General features: G+C 47.0%; 1 protein-coding gene across 6 annotated transcripts in view; it reads right to left on the bottom strand.

The window, feature by feature from the left end:
* Trio (trio Rho guanine nucleotide exchange factor) overlaps positions 1-16,634 on the bottom strand; it is a 285,845-nt gene that overhangs the window by 66,365 nt on the left and 202,846 nt on the right. For 5 of the 6 annotated variants that reach the window (XM_027400059.1, XM_027400058.1, XM_027400060.2 and 2 more), the window contains exon 34: positions 6,930-7,173. In XM_027400059.1, coding sequence (XP_027255860.1) covers positions 6,930-7,173 — 244 coding nt within the window. Of the gene's footprint in view, positions 1-6,929; positions 7,174-14,877; positions 15,721-16,634 lie in introns of those variants that run through there. The other variant, XM_027400063.2, reaches the window with a different exon arrangement.

A 16,634-nucleotide genomic window follows, 5' to 3' on the forward strand; every position in this document is an offset into this window, starting at 1 on the left:
CTTTACATCCTGCTGGGTGTCTACCCCAGTGGTGAATACCAGGAGCAGAGCTCATGGTGACACTCCTCTGTGACCCACCTTACAATGTGTCCATTTTCTGTTTTTGGCTACCTTTCAGCGCTGGATGCACAGTGAGCTCTTTATCACTCCACTCACTGTTTATCTGTTAAGTTCTGTCTGCTGTTCTGCTGTAATGTTTATAAGCTTAGCTTGATACCCACAGCCATCACTCACTAAAATCTGTCTAAAATTTCCCAGTGAGTTCCTCTACTAGTGTCACTGTTTTCGGTCATCATCAGAGCTTTTAAAACTGGAGTTCTTTCCAGGTTGCCCCAATGTTCGAAACTCTTATGAATTGAATCAAGATTTATTCTGTGGAAACTCCCTTCCATATAACCACTGGGAGAATAGCTTTCTCCTTTAGGCTTTTCCAAAAAAATGTTTGATTGGACAGATGAGACAGGTAGTGATGTTTGGGGGTGAGCAAGCAAAGGAAGACTCTTCTGTAATCTGACGCACTGCACCAAGGGGACAGGGTCTGTGGGTGAACAGATTTATATTGGAAATATAAAGGTTTTGTGGGACATGTTAGGGAACTGGAAAAATGGGATTTTATCCTATCGTAAACAGAAAGCTACTGAAATTTCAACAAGAGTTGTACCCTGGGATTTGTGTACAAGGTGCAAGGGGAGTGGGCAAGAAGCAAGGCACGGGGAGGGGGGGGCAATCAGGTGGCAAGAGGTGATGGCAGAGATGGAGAAAAGAGAATGTATTTGAAGTATACTGTTGACACAAAACCAGTATGACAGAGATGACGTTCTCAAAAAGTTAAAGGTGGGGTTAATGCATCTCTTTATTTATATCTGCAGCTGCAACAAAGTATCTTAAAATGGGTATTTAGTGACAGCACAAGTCCATGATCAAGGGGCTAGCAAACAGTATTTGGTGAGCTTCTGCTCCTCAGGGGTGATGCCTGTGCTCTCATTAGGTGGAAGGACAAAAGGGGTCCCCAGGGCTCCTTCATAAGGACACTGATTCTGCTCCCAAGAGCCCCGTCCCTGGTGCCCCACCTGTAAAGGCCAATACACTGGGGATTAGATTTCAAGGCATGCTGCGTGGGCGTGGAAAGACACTGTTCAGCAGTTGGAGCTCCAGTAATTCCACTTCTTGCTGCACACCCACAATCCCCAGAGCAAGGACTCAAGCAGGTATCTAGATGCCCCTGTGGACAGCCAGTGCCCATCAAAGCAATGCAAACATGCAGAGTGGAAGATCAGCTGTAAGTAAACATATTCAGAAACTCGATGGAACAGGATAAACCCTGAAGACATTATACTAGAAAAAGTAAGCCAGTCCCCAAAGGACTGAAAGTAACAGGTGGTTGCCAGGACCTGGGAAGAAGAGAAAATAGTTGAGGGTGCCCAGGGGTGACAGTGAATCAGGTTTGTAAGATGAAAGGGGTTATGGACGGGAGGTTGGCAAAAGCATAGGACTGTGAAGGCCCTTATGCACAGAACTGTAAACTCAAAAATTGACTTCAGGTCATGTCAACCTTATATGTTGTTTATGAGAGAGCATGCAGGACATGACAAAGACAGCTGAGCTATGTGGCCATGTTACTAGTTAGCAAATGGAGAGGGACTAGGAGAGGGAACTTGGGTCATTTAGATTTGAACAGGCCGGTGGGGCCAACAACAAAGAAGTGAAATCATCAATGAAGACAGGGTGGACTTGGAGAGAGGAGATAATGCAGACCAGATAGAGCCCAGGGGGGAAAAATTACATTTCAGGCAAGCTTAAATAGAAGGAGACTAAAAGAAAGGCCACCCGATACTGATGACAGTCACACGTCACTGCATTTAGGTGGGGGATCCTGTGCTTTCTCACCACGGTGGGCCTGCCCAGGTCTCCACAGGTTCTGTGGTTAGGCCAAAAGCCACAGACAGTTGCTTTTCATACCTGGCTTGCTGTGGTAATTGGTAGATACCGAGTTACAGCCTCTAGTTTACAGCCTCGGTCACCAGACAAGGGCTTTTTGTTTCTCTTGTTTGTGTTCCTTATTTTTCTCATCCAAAGGAGAGGGGGGAAAACATGCTATAATTATAAACACCTTAAGAGATGTAGCTTATTTTTCTAAGTAGGTTTTTTTTTTTTTCTTTCTTTTCTAGACACATCAAAGCACTAGCAGAAAGCCCACCTGTCAGCTCATTATGGGTTGGCCTCAGGAGAAGATATAAGATTTGAATGGGCTTTACTCAGTAAAACTTTCTAAGAAACATAAGCTAATGATGGCAGCACTAGCAGGCCCAGGAAGACCAAGCCTATGGATGCAAAATCAGCAGGGAGGTGGTCAGAATCCAAGGCTCCCAGCAGGAGGCACCCATGAGCAGTCCCCACCAAAGCTAGAGCCACAGGGCCATTCAGTCCCACGAGGTCTTCTCCCAAAGCCCCATTTTTGGTGAAACAGTTGTGTGGGGCTGAGAGGGACCTTCCAAATTCACCATCTTCTACCACATCATGTGCGGCAGTGGGCTGTGGAGGAAAGTAGGGCTGAGGGGTTCGCACCTGGATACAGGCTGTCTAGGTGGTCTTCCAGATGCAGTGAACTGAAGAGCACCACGGCAGGGCTTCCCAAGAGTATTCTGACACAAATTTACATTTTTATCAGGATGTTAGTTAACAATGAACTAACAATAGTAACAGACTTATACTCTGTATTGCAGATGTGGAAGTCAGTGACAATAACTTGTCTAAATGAGGGACACAGGCAACACCATGTTTTCCTGAACATCTTCAATTTTTCAAACCTCACCTTGGAGTACTGCAGCCACTGAGTGGCCCTCCCACAGCAGTGGAATGTACCAGAACATTCCTGGTTATGAAAAAACAAAGTGCTTTTGAGGGTTTGTGGGTTCAGGTCTGTAATACCTGGTACTCAGTAGGCTGAGGCAGGAGGATGGCCCGCCTGGGTTACAGAGTAAAGCTGAGTAACTTGAGAGACCAAGGGGTGGGGAGACAGAGAGAGAACGGACATGTCCCTGTCTCAAAATACAAAGTAAAGCAGTAGACTGAGGTACAGCCAGTAGTGCATCACTTGTCTAGATCTTACCAGGTCCTGGATTCAATCCTAATGCCACATAAAATAAATAAAATAAATAAATAAATAAATAAATAAATAAATAAATAAATAAATAAATGAGCAAGTACAAGAACAGCCCAGGTGGAGCTGTTACAAAGCAAATAGGAAATTCTGAGATGGTCTCACAGGAAACACAGACATTTCTAATACTCCTGTTTACTCCTATGACCAGGCAAACAGAAGCTGTGCAAGCTAAGACACTGGGAAGGAAAGATCACTCGGCTTTCTTTACTGGAGTCTAGCGGAGATTACCCGACACCTACTTCCAGCTAGTCAAAGCCTGTTCCCAAGGGAATAAGGCCACTGGTGGTGCTTAGTGTGAGGTATACCTGTGCACACTGGGAGCGAAGGCAGAGCCCTCTGCACTAAGGTCAGCCCCAGCTTCTGAAGTCACAGCAGACAGCACAGACCACAGACAGATAAGACTGGCCAAGCATTGACTTGCTGTAGCCACATTCTATTTTAGTCCCGGCACTGTCTGCCGAGTTGGTGACTAAGATGCTGCTGCTGCTGCTGCTGCTGCGAAGAATGGCAGCCAGTCCAGGGTAATGTCAACACCCCGGGCAATCTGTCTGTCTGCAGAGGATAGCAGAAATGCAATTTTCCAAAATAATCTCCCACCCCCACATATACACAGGGGAAAGCTCTCTCGATGGAGCAATGCTCACAGTAGGATCTAGTTGCAGACTCAAAAACATCTTCTTGAAACACAAATCATTTTTAAGTTGATTTTATGCAAGCTGCATCTTTATCCTCCTGAAATCACATGTATGTCTTGAGATAGGACACCTGGCTCTCATGAATCCCAGGCATTCTCCCTGTCCAACACAGTTCCAGGGCTAGCCAAGCTTCAGGGCCACCAAGTGAGGCCCAGCACTGCTCACAGCCAACCGGGAGACCTCCCCAGATGATCTGGGCAGCTCACGGGAAACCTTTAAGCAGCTTATTCTTCGCTTGAGCAACTGGACGGTTAACCTCAATGGCCATAGAGTTACGCTCGTGTATGGAAACCTAAGCTGTTTGGATATGGAGTAACAAAATAAAAAAGCTGCCAAGACCAGGACCAGAAAGCAATGTGCTTCTCCCTCCTGCCTGGAATGACAGAGTACTAAGACTCAGACTGCTAAAACACTATCTTTAGGGATTACTAAAAGAGATATAGCTATGTAATGGTAGTGTCTTCAAGCTCAGTTTTGTGGAGTGGAGCTTGAAGCCCACTTGCTTGTCTGACACTGCCCAAGGATCCAATCCAGTCATAGAATGATGACACTGAGTCTTCTGAGAAAGCCCTGGCTCTTGGCTTTACCTCCCTCTGCTGCATCCTCCAAGCCAGAGTTCTTACTGGCAAACAAGGCTCAATGAGCCAGCTGGAATAGCGCAGGAGGCATCAACAGCCCAGCACACAGCAATATTTCACCGCCTGTGGTAGCATACACCCATCTCTCCACACCACAGGTGGGATGGGCTATGGGCTGGTCAGAGGAAAACCAGGGCCCTGAGCTTCCCAAGATGGCAGGGGCCTCCAAAGAATATGCCTCCTTTCTGGGTTACATTCTCACTTCCTACTCCTTTGCTGCCTGGACTTTCCTTTCTGACCATGGCCTCTAGTATGCTAGATGAAGACTCTGGTCAAGGCTGCATTTCCTGGGCCTGATCTCCACCAGATTCTCTGTCAGAGGCCTGCTGAAGCAGTAGTGTGTTTTCTTTCCCTGATCTACTGCTTTGTTGCTGCCCAAGTCCTGATACTGAGGAAGCAGACAGGCAGTCTTCAGTTTCCTTGCGAGAAAATTAAAACAGACCAGGAAAGGGAGAAAACTTAAGACCTGAGCCCTTAGCCACCCTCTATGCTCACTGCAGGCACAGCTGTAAGGACGTGTGCAGGAGGCCTGTGAGGAAAGGGCGGGCACAGCTGTAAGGATGGGTGCTGGAGGCCTTCGAGGGAAGGGATGATGTTTCAGAGGCTCAACAGCACAGAACACATTCAGGCAGAAAAACAAGATGGCCACTTTAAGACAAGCAAAACTCAATGCTCACTGCAAGTTTTCAGGACAAAGTCGGTGTGCTGGGTACAGAGAGGTTCTCCCCTTCAGCTAAGCCACAGCTGTGGACACCAGGAAGTAAAGAGCACATGGCAGGAGAGGCACATGCCATCAGTCTTCCAGTACAAGAGCATGTTCAAGTTCACCAGGGCTCCTCAGGGAGACACAGAAACTTTATTTCCAATCCAAACTCAAGGACTTAAATGATCGGGTAGCCTTGAGCCAGCTGTGGGCTAGGAGGAGAGTAGTTTAATGCCGGGGGACTTCTCCCTGAACTCCAGCTCCAGGTCACAGAGAGGTCCAAGCTGCTGTAAACCTGCAGAGTCCCCCAGAGATGAAAAATGATCCCCTGCTTTTTCTTAGTCTCATTCATCATGTTTCTCACTAAGTGATGGAGAGTTCACATCAGGGCCCTGGGGACCCAGAGCTTGGCTATAATGAGGGAGCTGGGTTGACTGGAGTGTCCTGTGCAGCTTCATTCAGCTCAAAGGACCAAAACCATGGCAGCTGGAGGACCGTTAGGATGGGACATGAGGAGAGCACGGAGGATAAGTGGAAAAAGCTGCCAGAATGTTCTAATTAGTGGAAAAGAAACTGAACACAGCAGAGTGGAGTGATTTTCCCTCGGAGAGATAAAGCCAGCTATGTTTTTCAAAGTCAGAAGAACTGCCCATTTTCCAGAACTGTACAACAGACCAACAGGGGCCATGCTGCCCACTGCCCACTGCCCACTCAGATGAGCTGCACAACAACACTGCTCTCTCCACAGGAGGAAGTCTCCAGAAACTTCTCACCGAGATGAAAGAGTAAACTAGCCACACTGAACCGGCTGGCACACATCATGAGCTGTGTCTGTTGACTGAAATTTCTAGTAGCCACATTGGAGAAAATAAAAAGAAATGCTAATTTAAAGAACACAAATTGTTTGCCACCTCTATGGAACATGTCATTTCAACAGGTAAAGGGTCTTTTCTGTAAAATGCTATCATGCTTTCCCATCTGCAGCGCACCTCCATCGGGACAAGCCACTCTCATGCTCAGCAGCCTTCAGCCCTGCAGCCTCCATGTGAGCAATTTGGGTGAAGACCTGCACAGTCTTCACTGGAATGCTGGCACCCACCTAAGAGCAGTCCTGCCTGAGACTGTAATCTAGAGGAGTTGCCTGGGAGAGCTACGTGCTCTGCAAATATTAAAGCAGGTCTCCCAAAGCCACCTCTGCTCAGGCACACCTAAGGCCTTCTTTACCTCTCAGGCTCAGCTCCATTGTCCCCGTGCATGCTACTGTGGAGCTTGGGATAGCCCAACTATAAAGTGGAGCAGCCAAATAACTCTCAGGCCCAAATTTGGTCTCTAGGGATTTAATGACAGCACAGAAAGGCCGTGTGAAAATGTGATTCAGAAGAGGCTGGGTTAAGTCTCACCTCTTTTATCTGTGGCTTCCCCTGCCTACTATAAGCAAACTGGAAGAAAATGGTGCCTGCTCTTTCTTCTCCATTTATGAATGACACTGGCCCCTGAGGAGCCAGCATCCCTCACTCCTCCCCCTGCCCCCCAGCTTCCCTTTTGAAGGTGATATCTTGTCTTAGTCCACCTCATCAAAGATCACTGTTTTGGTAAAGGCTGGAATCCCACTACCACTGCAGAGCCTTGCAGACAGTGACAAGGTACTGCCCTGAAGAGGGTCCTGTGTGCTGACCTGCCTGGCAGACGAGGCTTCACCAGGCCTTCCCTCAGGCCGCCTGGCAGCTTACCTTTGTGATTGAAGATTCCCTCCATCTCCATGCTGCTTCTCGAGTGAGCAATGCACAGTGAGCCACAGGGCACAAGGCCTTCTGCTGCAGGAGACCTGTCAGTGGTGCGCACCAGACACCAGTCAGGCTTGTCATGAGGCCGCTCCAGAACCTCCACCGTCTGGCCACGCCGAATGGTCAGCTCGTTGCTGTTGCAAGCCGTAAAGTCATGGATCACTACCGTCAGCTCACAGCCGCCAGAAAGCTGAGATGGGCAGAGAAAGAGGGTCAGCAAGCAAAACCACTGGGCCCAACAGAGCTGCAAACCTGGCTACGAATGCCGCCTTCTGCCTGGAATTCTGCAGTGGGGTTAAAGGGCATGTTCTGTCACTCCCCTTTGGAGCCTTCAGATGCACATACTCTTCCTCTCAGTCCCTATGTGGGGAGTCAGCTCAGTGAGGTTTCTCATGCACTTCCAAATCTCTTTGTATCCAAGACATTCTAGCTCCCTCTTTAAAAATGCTTTGCCCTCATTTTAAACTTAGAACAAAGAAATAAAAACCACTTAAAGGCTGCCGAGGGAATAATCGTGAAACAGACGATAAGTACGATGAAGTTCTCCAGATTTTCAAAGTGGTACAGGAGAGCTCTGCACTGCAAAGCACACAGGCTCTCTGAGCATCCTGTGGGCTGGGAAGGGGGCAGTACCAGAGAGGGACACTGACTCTGGGCTGCTTCTCCTCAGGACCCTCCGAGGACTTGGCTCCTCCCTCCCTATTCCTAGGTTGCATCCCATTTATCCCTAAGGAATCTTTATGTGGCTATTATTAGTATTCTGTAAATTAAACAGTGAGCATGGAGCATTCTTTGAAGGCAGAGAATGACTGTCTAGGGTGGATATCTAGAACTCATGAAAAATTACTGCAGATTCTTACAGTGGCCTCAATGTGCTCTCCTGGCCCTGTGCCCTTTGACTCCAACCCCAGCTCCGGCCTTCCCACACCTGCTTGTGCTACTCCTTCAGCCCCTAGTCCCATTCTCTCTGCTCACTATGCTCACTCCTCCCCCACCCACCTCAAATTTCTAGTCATCGAGTCTTCTGTAGCACACCCATGAGTTCCATGAAGACACACACATGACCTATGTGTGGAAAATAAGACTACAATCCTCCCTCTACTGTGGGCCCTTTATGGCTTGTATCCTGGTAGCTAACTATTGGAGGGTTAGCTCCATGGGGACAGGGTTCATCAGCTCCTACCTAAGAATCCTCTGACTGGCCTTCCACCCTCAGGATATCCCCAGGTTTCATCTCTCCTGTTCTTTCCTAACCCCTATGGACTCTCTAGCTTTACGCCATGCTGGCATTCCCAAAGTCCCAGCAGCTGATGACCCCATGCTTCCGATTTTTCATCCCACCAGGGAAGCTGGGACATGACTCATAATGTCCCTACTTGTGTTTCTCTTCCTGTGTTGCTTTCTGGGCGATGCTATCACCAGCAAGTCACCCAACTTAAATAAATCTCCCTCTTCCTCCAGAAGTTGTCAAGAGGACTCCAGGGTGGCTTTCTAATGATTTCCTTCCCTTGCAAACCCACACAGGTTACTTCACTTGAGTTTCTGCCATGATCCTCGTGGTCACACTGTGTATTCCCAGCTCTCTGTTCAGTCTCATCGGAACAATGCTGTCAGGATGACCTTTTGAAAGCATGGGACGCCCTCTTCAGAACCTTAGGTACAGCTGTTTGATACAGGGCTTGAACCCCCATCTGCTTGATGGTCATTTCTGAGATGGGCCCTGTGCATCCTGGGTCCACAACACCATCCCTGTGGGCAGAGCCCCCTTGCATCCATTTTCTCTAAGCTGTCCATCCATTAGCTCTAGGAAGTGGCTCCCATGTCTGCCATCCTGTGGGCCTTTTCCTAAAACAAGTTATACTTCAGTTTTTAGTTTTGAAATGAATGGCGTGTGCATGTGTGTGTGTGTGTGTGTGTGTGTCTGTCTGTCTGTCTGTCTGTCTGTCTGTCGGTCTGTCTGTCTGTCTGTCTACCATCCGCAGCATAAAGGAGGTCTGTGCCACTCTCCCATGAATCTGTGTGTCGGGACTGAGGGCAGAGACAGGGTTGGTCACCATCGCTGTTGGCAGAGCAGGGCCTGCAGATTACTGCAAGATTTGTGGACCCATGGGGTTCAAAGCCCTCAGAATTCTGGGCAGGCTGTCGGAAGACCTCTCCTGCACACTGCTCTACCCTCTTTTGGAGCAGCCTGTCTTAGGAGAAAGGCTGGGGACTCAGAGTTAAAAACATGTCTGCCAGACAAGCACAGAGGACAGAAACAGCACAGCTCTTCCCACCATGAAGCACCAACCCAGACAAAATGAGCGTTTTTACTAAGTCACAGGGAAAATTCACAACTGTTTAAGCTCCCTTCTAAATTTTTTACAAACTCCTTTGTGGGAAAGCCACGATAAAATTTACATTGGTCCCTGAACAGATAAAGAAGCCATTAAAATGCCAAAACATAGAGACCCAGCCTGGGAAAGAATTTTCCTCACAGAGCCCCATGATGTGGAAGTGGTTAACTCCCCAACAAAGTGGAGGAATGCCTCCTTTCCAGTGAAAACAGAGGCAGCCAAAGAAGCTGGACAATGAAGAATCTGGCTTGCCACAGCTGGAGCCAGAGCCCTGCCCTCTGCAGGCCTTGGTGGTCCAGCTCTAGTGCTCTTGTGACTGCTGGCAGCCAGCCTTGTCAGTGAACTCCCCAGTTCCAGGCTTTCCCCAGTGGCCCTGGCTGCTCTGGGAAGGACATGCTGCACCCAAGCCCTAAGCTAGCCGCTTCCTCCTCCAGAGTCTCATCAACTTGTCAGGGGACTCAAGCAAGGATGGCGGAGGTGGGGGAGGATGCTCGGGAAGGGGAATTGAGCAACACTATATTTTTGGCACTTTTTTTTTTTTTAAGACCCTTCCAGAGTAACCAAAAAGGATTAGAAACATCTGTGTACTCGACAGAGCATAGAAATAAAAATCAACCCTGTTCTGAAAAAGAATCATAAACCACGTAAAAAACATGCAAAGGCTTTCTAGAACTTAGGAAAACAGAGTGTCAGAATAATATTTCAAAAAGTGCTAAAATTATCACCCCCACATTTTCATATACCTCAGTCAACTGGCTTTGCCCATCAGGAGGATAAGAACCTACAATTAAGGTTAGGAACTAAATAGATGTTTCCCTGAAAAGAAGTGTCCTGTAGGCTTCTGTTTTAAGCTTTACAATTAAGTATTTAAATTTTAGTTCAACGAGACAGCTGCTGGTTGCCCCACAATAAAATGCCACAGGGCACCACTGGAGAGATCTTGCTAGGCCAATCACTGTCATGGTTCACAGACTTTACAACTGGGTAGGACTCTTGATAGCTTTTCCCTAGGCAGTTTGCATAGCACCTTCCTATACTATGAGAGCCAGTCCTAGGGGAGGAGGTTTCTAGGTCTGTCCCAGATCAATTCCTTCAAGTCCTGTGTCCAAAGCACATGCTGTCTTCAGCAATAGGGCCTTCCTTAGCTTCAAGGTCTGGGGTATAGCAAAGGGCAATGGCAACATCTTATACTGTTTATCTGAAGAAGTCTCCTGGACTCACAAGAAGATGTTTCTCATACCTGGCACTGGGGTTATGTTATATGGTTTATTCTTGGGAGGAGCATTATCATGCTCCTTAAAATAAATATATATAAATATATATAAATATATATATATATATATGTATATATACACACACACACATATACACATATTTAAACTATATTTTTTTTATTTTAATTTATGTGAATAGGTGTTTTGCCTGCAAGCATTGTCTGTGCACCAGGAGCATGTGGTGGCCACGCAGGCCACAATAGGGCACTGGATCCCCTTAGGACTGGAACTATCATTGTGAGCCATATGTGAGTGCCAAGAATTGAACCCAGGCCTCCTAGAAGTGCAGCCAGTGCCCTTAACTGCTAAGCCACCTCTCCAGCCTCTGATTTATGTATTTTTAAGTAACTCACAATGTTCCCCTGTGGCGTCTCCAAATATCCACAGCGTTATTCATCTCTCATTCCTCCCTTAAATTTTGAGCTACAAAACATCTCTCTAAAACGAAACTTGTTGCTGGGTATTGGTGGCGCACACCTTTAATCCCAGCACTTGGGAGGCAGAGGCAGGCGGATCTCTGTGAATTCCAGGCCAGCCTGGTCTCCAGAGCGAGTGCCAGGATAGGTTCCAAAGCTACACAGAGAAACCCTGTCTCAAAAAACAAAAAACAAAAAAACAAAACAACAACAACAACAACAACAAAAACTTGTTAAGTTTTTAGAAAGGCAAGTTTTTGCTGTTGCAGACATTTGTGACGATTTCTTCGAGAAAGCAAAGCATGTCATGATTGATAGCAATAATTAAATTCCTAACAAGAAGGTCAGGTAACTGTATCATGAAGTCTGCAGAGCTCTTACCCACTCCCAAGACCTGACCTGATGATGCTGACTATGCTGACTATCACCATTTCGTTCACCTAGCTTAACAATGGTCTCTTCTTTGCCAGCCACCTTCTGTGGGAGTCTCCACATCGTCTGTTCACTTGGCACATTTTATAGACTTCCAGCATGGGTTCCTGGCATATTTATTTAGTTCTGGAGTGCAACTTATCCCACGACTCACACTAACCCCTGTGAGAGTCACTTCCGAAGACAGAAAGACACATTTTAAAACACCTTTCAGTTTTTCACTACTGTGGTAACCAGCAAGTATGGAAAGAATAGCTGGCCTTAAATGGACAACAGCGATCACCAAAGATGATCTCCTACCAAAGCCACTGCCTTCTGAGAGGGCCACCAGGCAAGCAACCATGACCTAGACCAAGGACATGAGCAGGCTCAAAGCAGGCGCCCTTTCCCTGCATTCTCCCCCATAACGGAAAGTAAACAGTGTGATGTTTACACCCTTCATCTTTCAGTCTTGAGAAGCTTCAGCAGTCTTTGTATAATTGTTATCTTTTGCTTTCCAAAGAAACTGTGTCCTTTGCTGCCTTGTCTCAACCCATAGCTGAGACATTCATGCAGCAGATCTGGTTATAGGCTTCTTCACGTTCTCACACTCCCACCCTGTGCACTAGAACAAGGCAGTTGCATGTTACAAGAACACAAGGTTTTAAAAGGACAACAGCCAACACCTGGTTTGAATCACCAAGCTACGCATTCTTAGGAAGTTGTACAGAATAGGGATAGGGAGAAATGGTGTGGGGAGTGATGCTGTCCTCTCACAAATAGTTCTGTTTCCAGAACCCAGGGCCTAATGTGTTGAAGATCAATTCCAGGGAATATCTGGCCAATTTTGCAAAAGCAATTCAAAAGGAAAGGCAGGGGTGGGGTGGGAGGGTGCGGTCTAATAAAGGCCATTCCTCCTAGAGAACAAAGTGTATCAAGTGTTGTGAACAGTTGTTCCCCACAGCCCCCTACACTCAGTCATTCAGAAACTCTACAAAAGAGTTCCGTGGTTTCATGCAGGTTTCACACAGAGCAGACCAAACAAGGATTGCTTGGTTTAAGGGGATTAGAGAGTACAGCTCCACTGCAGGCCATGGACACAAAAGCAAAGGCAGCCACGGGCAGCCAGAACATACCCAGAATAAATGCTGTAAGTTCTCACCGCTGCTGGGCAGCTTCATGGAGGCTGGCAGATCCGCCCCCACTCAAAAGTATGAAGCCAGCCTCCCAGGCTCACAAACAAACTTGGAAGACAGCTTCCTTCAGGCCAAGGTCAAGGAGATGTGCTCCTGGAATCCCTGTGCTTAGGGTTTTAAAAATAGGCTCTGATGTGGAGGATGCTCACAGACATATGTGAAAGACTGCAAATGGGTTAAAATAATAGTGTCTCGGTTATAGCCTTTTAAGCACATTTTTTTTTCTTTTTTTTTTTAAAGCAAGAAAGTAAATCAGTGCTAAACATTTTCAAGACCAGCAGCCACTGCTCTTGCTATTCCTCCTTCATTTGTTCTTCACTTGTATGATTATGCCTGGTTTTTCTGCTGTGACTGGGAATCATGAAGGCTCCCTTGAGTGAGCTGAATGTATGGACTGCAATGGAATATTAGTTATAAAAGGATGAATTAAGAAGCTACAGCTAAAAGGCAAACTGACGGTAAAACAAAACAAACAAAAAACATCAGAGGGCAGGCATCTGTGCGTTAGGGTTCCAGGCTCTGCCAATGGGACCTGGTCAAGGCGGCTTTTCCCTTGCTCCTCAAGCCTCAGGAGATGCGGAAGCATGCTGCACAGACCTGAGATGCCACAGCAGCGTGCAAGAGTGTGCGTGTGTGTGTGTGTGTGTGTGTGTGTGTGTGTGTTGGGATGGTATGGGGTGGGAGGGAGTGATGGATGAGGGCAGCACAGGGAACCTCCCAGTGATAGATAATTCTATCTGAAGAAACCTCTCTGCTGGATTTCCTTTTTCCATCTTTGGAGAGGCACCAATCTGAATAACTGATACGAATCCAAGAACCTTTTTCATTCACCTGCACCCCTCAATAGGAAGGAAGAATCCCAAGTCTAAATCTAAGGGTTGTTATCATGCTCGATAGTAACTACGGCCATAACATGTAAAACTTACATGGAAACTTACTTTTTCTTTGTCTCTTACGTTTCTAATCAAATGTATTAGTTACTTCCTCCCTTCTATGCCACAAAGATGGAGACCACTAATATTTATGTGGGGTTCCTTAAATACTAGGCAGTGCTGTGAAGACAGGGTGTAATCCCAAAGCTCACAGTACTATAAGCTGGGCAGCATTAGAGCCATTAAACACAGGGGAACAGTGGGTACACACTAGTTAAGGAACATGCCCAAGTTAGATGAGGAGGAAAAGGCTAAGGTCTGCTAGTGAGCATGTCCTCATCCTTGAGGGCTTGCACTTGGACATGTGTGATGTGTGTGCCGTGCCCTTCAGTACTTTGATATGCTTTGAGTAGGGGAAGAGAGGCACCCCTCCCCACCGGCCCCCTGGAGATGAGCATCCTACCCTGTGGAAGACTTTGGAGCTCAGTGACCCAATTCTATTATGTGTGGAAAATCCAGCCCAGCTCCAGGAAGTGCAACACTCTTGAGCAGGTCAGGTGGTGATGTGCCTTCTCTGAGCAGGGCTGGGCGGGCCCTGACTGCAGGCTGCAATGAAGGGGATGCAGGCCCATGCTGAGGAGAATAGTTCTTCCTCAGCGAGTAGACACAGCTCCTCTTCTAAGAGTGTCAGGGAAGCCATATTTCAAACTGCGGCTTTAGCTACTTTTCAGACTTACTATGCAAGTCCAAACAAGCTCCTGTAGTATAGGGTCACATGACAGAAGATCCAGCTTTAAAACTGCCCAGAAAGTAATATCCCTGACACAGGGCTTCAACTTCATAAGAGAACTGTTACCACATACTTTTTAAACATGTGCATCCCTAAAAATAAGATAAGCACATTGATATTTCCTGTTGTAAGCTTAAGTTCATGCCAAGAACCAATTTCAAATGCACTGTGCACTCCTCCTAGAGAGCTGCACACTGTGTGTGTACTCCTCCTAAAGAGCTGTACACTGGGGGTCTCTGGAGTCTACATATTGCACTGGGAGTCTCAGGAGTCCACATGCTACACACTGGGGGTCTCAGGAGTCTACACATTGCACTGGGAGTCTCGGGAATCCACATGCTGCACACTGGGGGTCTCGGGAGTCTACACACTGGCCTGGGTGTGTTCTTCCATACACCTCATTCTTACTTAGGCCATTCTGTTTGAATCCCACACTTCCCTCTGTGTCTCATGACACAGATTTGGTTTACATGATAGGAATCACAGACTAATACAGTAAGAGTGAGGAGATGACGTTTCAAGATGCCTCTTTAGTGACCTCCAAACACTCAGCTCCATAGTCAGCCCAGCCATAAAAGAATAAGGGCTGCAAGACAACAGATGATTAAATCCACATTCTGTTTCTGGCTCTATTGCTTCATCTGGCTTCATCAGCCCCTCTAGGGCTGGGTCAGCATGCCCTCCCTACCTCAGGAGATGACTGACACTTCATCTGGCTTCATCTCAGTGTCCAGGGCTGGGCCAGTACCAGGTCAGCACCCCCTCCCTACCTCAGGAGATGTGCCCAGGGCAGTGAGTAAGATCCTGGAAAGCATCTGGTTGGTTTTGGAACACAAATCACATTTTCATAAGATCATTTTATCAGCCTAAGTACTATGAATATCAGCAAGAATCAGTGTTAAACTCACATCTGGAACAAAAAAAATGACATATTTTAAGACTGATGCTCTCTGAACAGGAAATGGGCTTGTGGGATGGGGTTTGTGCCTAATGGAGCTGTGCCCTGGAAAGAGGGTGTCTCTGGAGCCCCTTTTCAGCTGACTCTTGTCCTAAACCTCTGGTGCCTTATCTGACGATTACTAACAGCTCTGGCAGACAACTTCCTCTCAGAATTCTATAAGACACTAAGCACAAAACATACCCCCTCTCCCAATTTCTGAACTGGAACCAAATTCCATGACAGCAGCTAACTCAAACCAGACACGATAAATTGAGTCAAACAGGCAGAGGATCTCAAGTTATTTCCTTGCTAGAAACAGCAGTCTGTATCAGCAGAGGTCACTTAATGTGCACTATGTAGGGTGGAGAGAAGCTTTAGGTTCATGAAGAGCTGTCGTCCCCAGAGACCAGGAGGTGCTGGAAGAAGCAGAGCTCTCCACCTTCTGACTCAGGAGAAGATGACGCTCCATGCATTCTTCCCAGTTATCCACAGACTCCGAAATCTGTGACCAGAGATGCACAAGTAGAATGACTGAAAGAAAGCTGTCCAGAGTGGAGAGCCCACAAACACAAGCACAGCAGGCTGCAAACACTCCTACCTTTTATTGGGACTAATGAGTATGTCTGCTTTAAATGACAAGTCCTATGTGGCCATTCTAATCCCTAACACAGGACCAGAAGGGAAGCCAACTATCCAGTTCTAATAGCAGAGGTACATAGGCCATCCCTATTTGTCCTTCACAGCTATTGACCACCCTGATCTCACCCAGAGGCACTAAAGGAAAGTGTGTCACATTGATAAGAAAAGACTTGGAGTGTCATCATTTCAAGAGAGTGAAGAGTTACGGGGTCCAGGACTGGTGCTGTGGATTGCACTAGCTTTACTTCCCAAACAGGGGAGGGGTGGCCATGAAGAGCAGCCCTTCAGGGACTGCTGAGTGCTGGAGCAAACTTTAGTGATGAAGTGATGGCTTTAGGGATGACACCACTGGATGAAGACAATGGAACTGGTTCACTGTCCTCACTGATAAACTATTTAAAGGGGAATTCCTGTAAATTCCAATGTCCCAGTAGACCCTCAAGGCAAATAAGCAATTACTATAAACCTACACTTTGGTTAAGAACTATTCATCCTCACACACCGAGTAATAACAGAATCTTCTTTAAGTTCACACAACCCCTAATATGTTAGTAGACAAGCCTCAGGGGACCAGGGCTGTGGTGGGGTGGGGCAATGTGCAAACCTATCATTGGATGAAGAGCCCATTCAAGAATGGGGAAGGCATTTCTATATTCACAGCCAGCCATTTACCTGTTCAGCACCCCAAAACACAACTGATCATGCTTTCTGGGCCAACTTCCAGAAAAGCCTTTACTGGCCTTCCAGGGGGAAACATTACATCTATCTCTTTGGCAA

The sequence above is a fragment of the Cricetulus griseus genome, chromosome 2 (assembly GCF_003668045.3).
Source record: "Cricetulus griseus strain 17A/GY chromosome 2, alternate assembly CriGri-PICRH-1.0, whole genome shotgun sequence".
Taxonomy (NCBI): domain Eukaryota; kingdom Metazoa; phylum Chordata; class Mammalia; order Rodentia; family Cricetidae; genus Cricetulus; species Cricetulus griseus.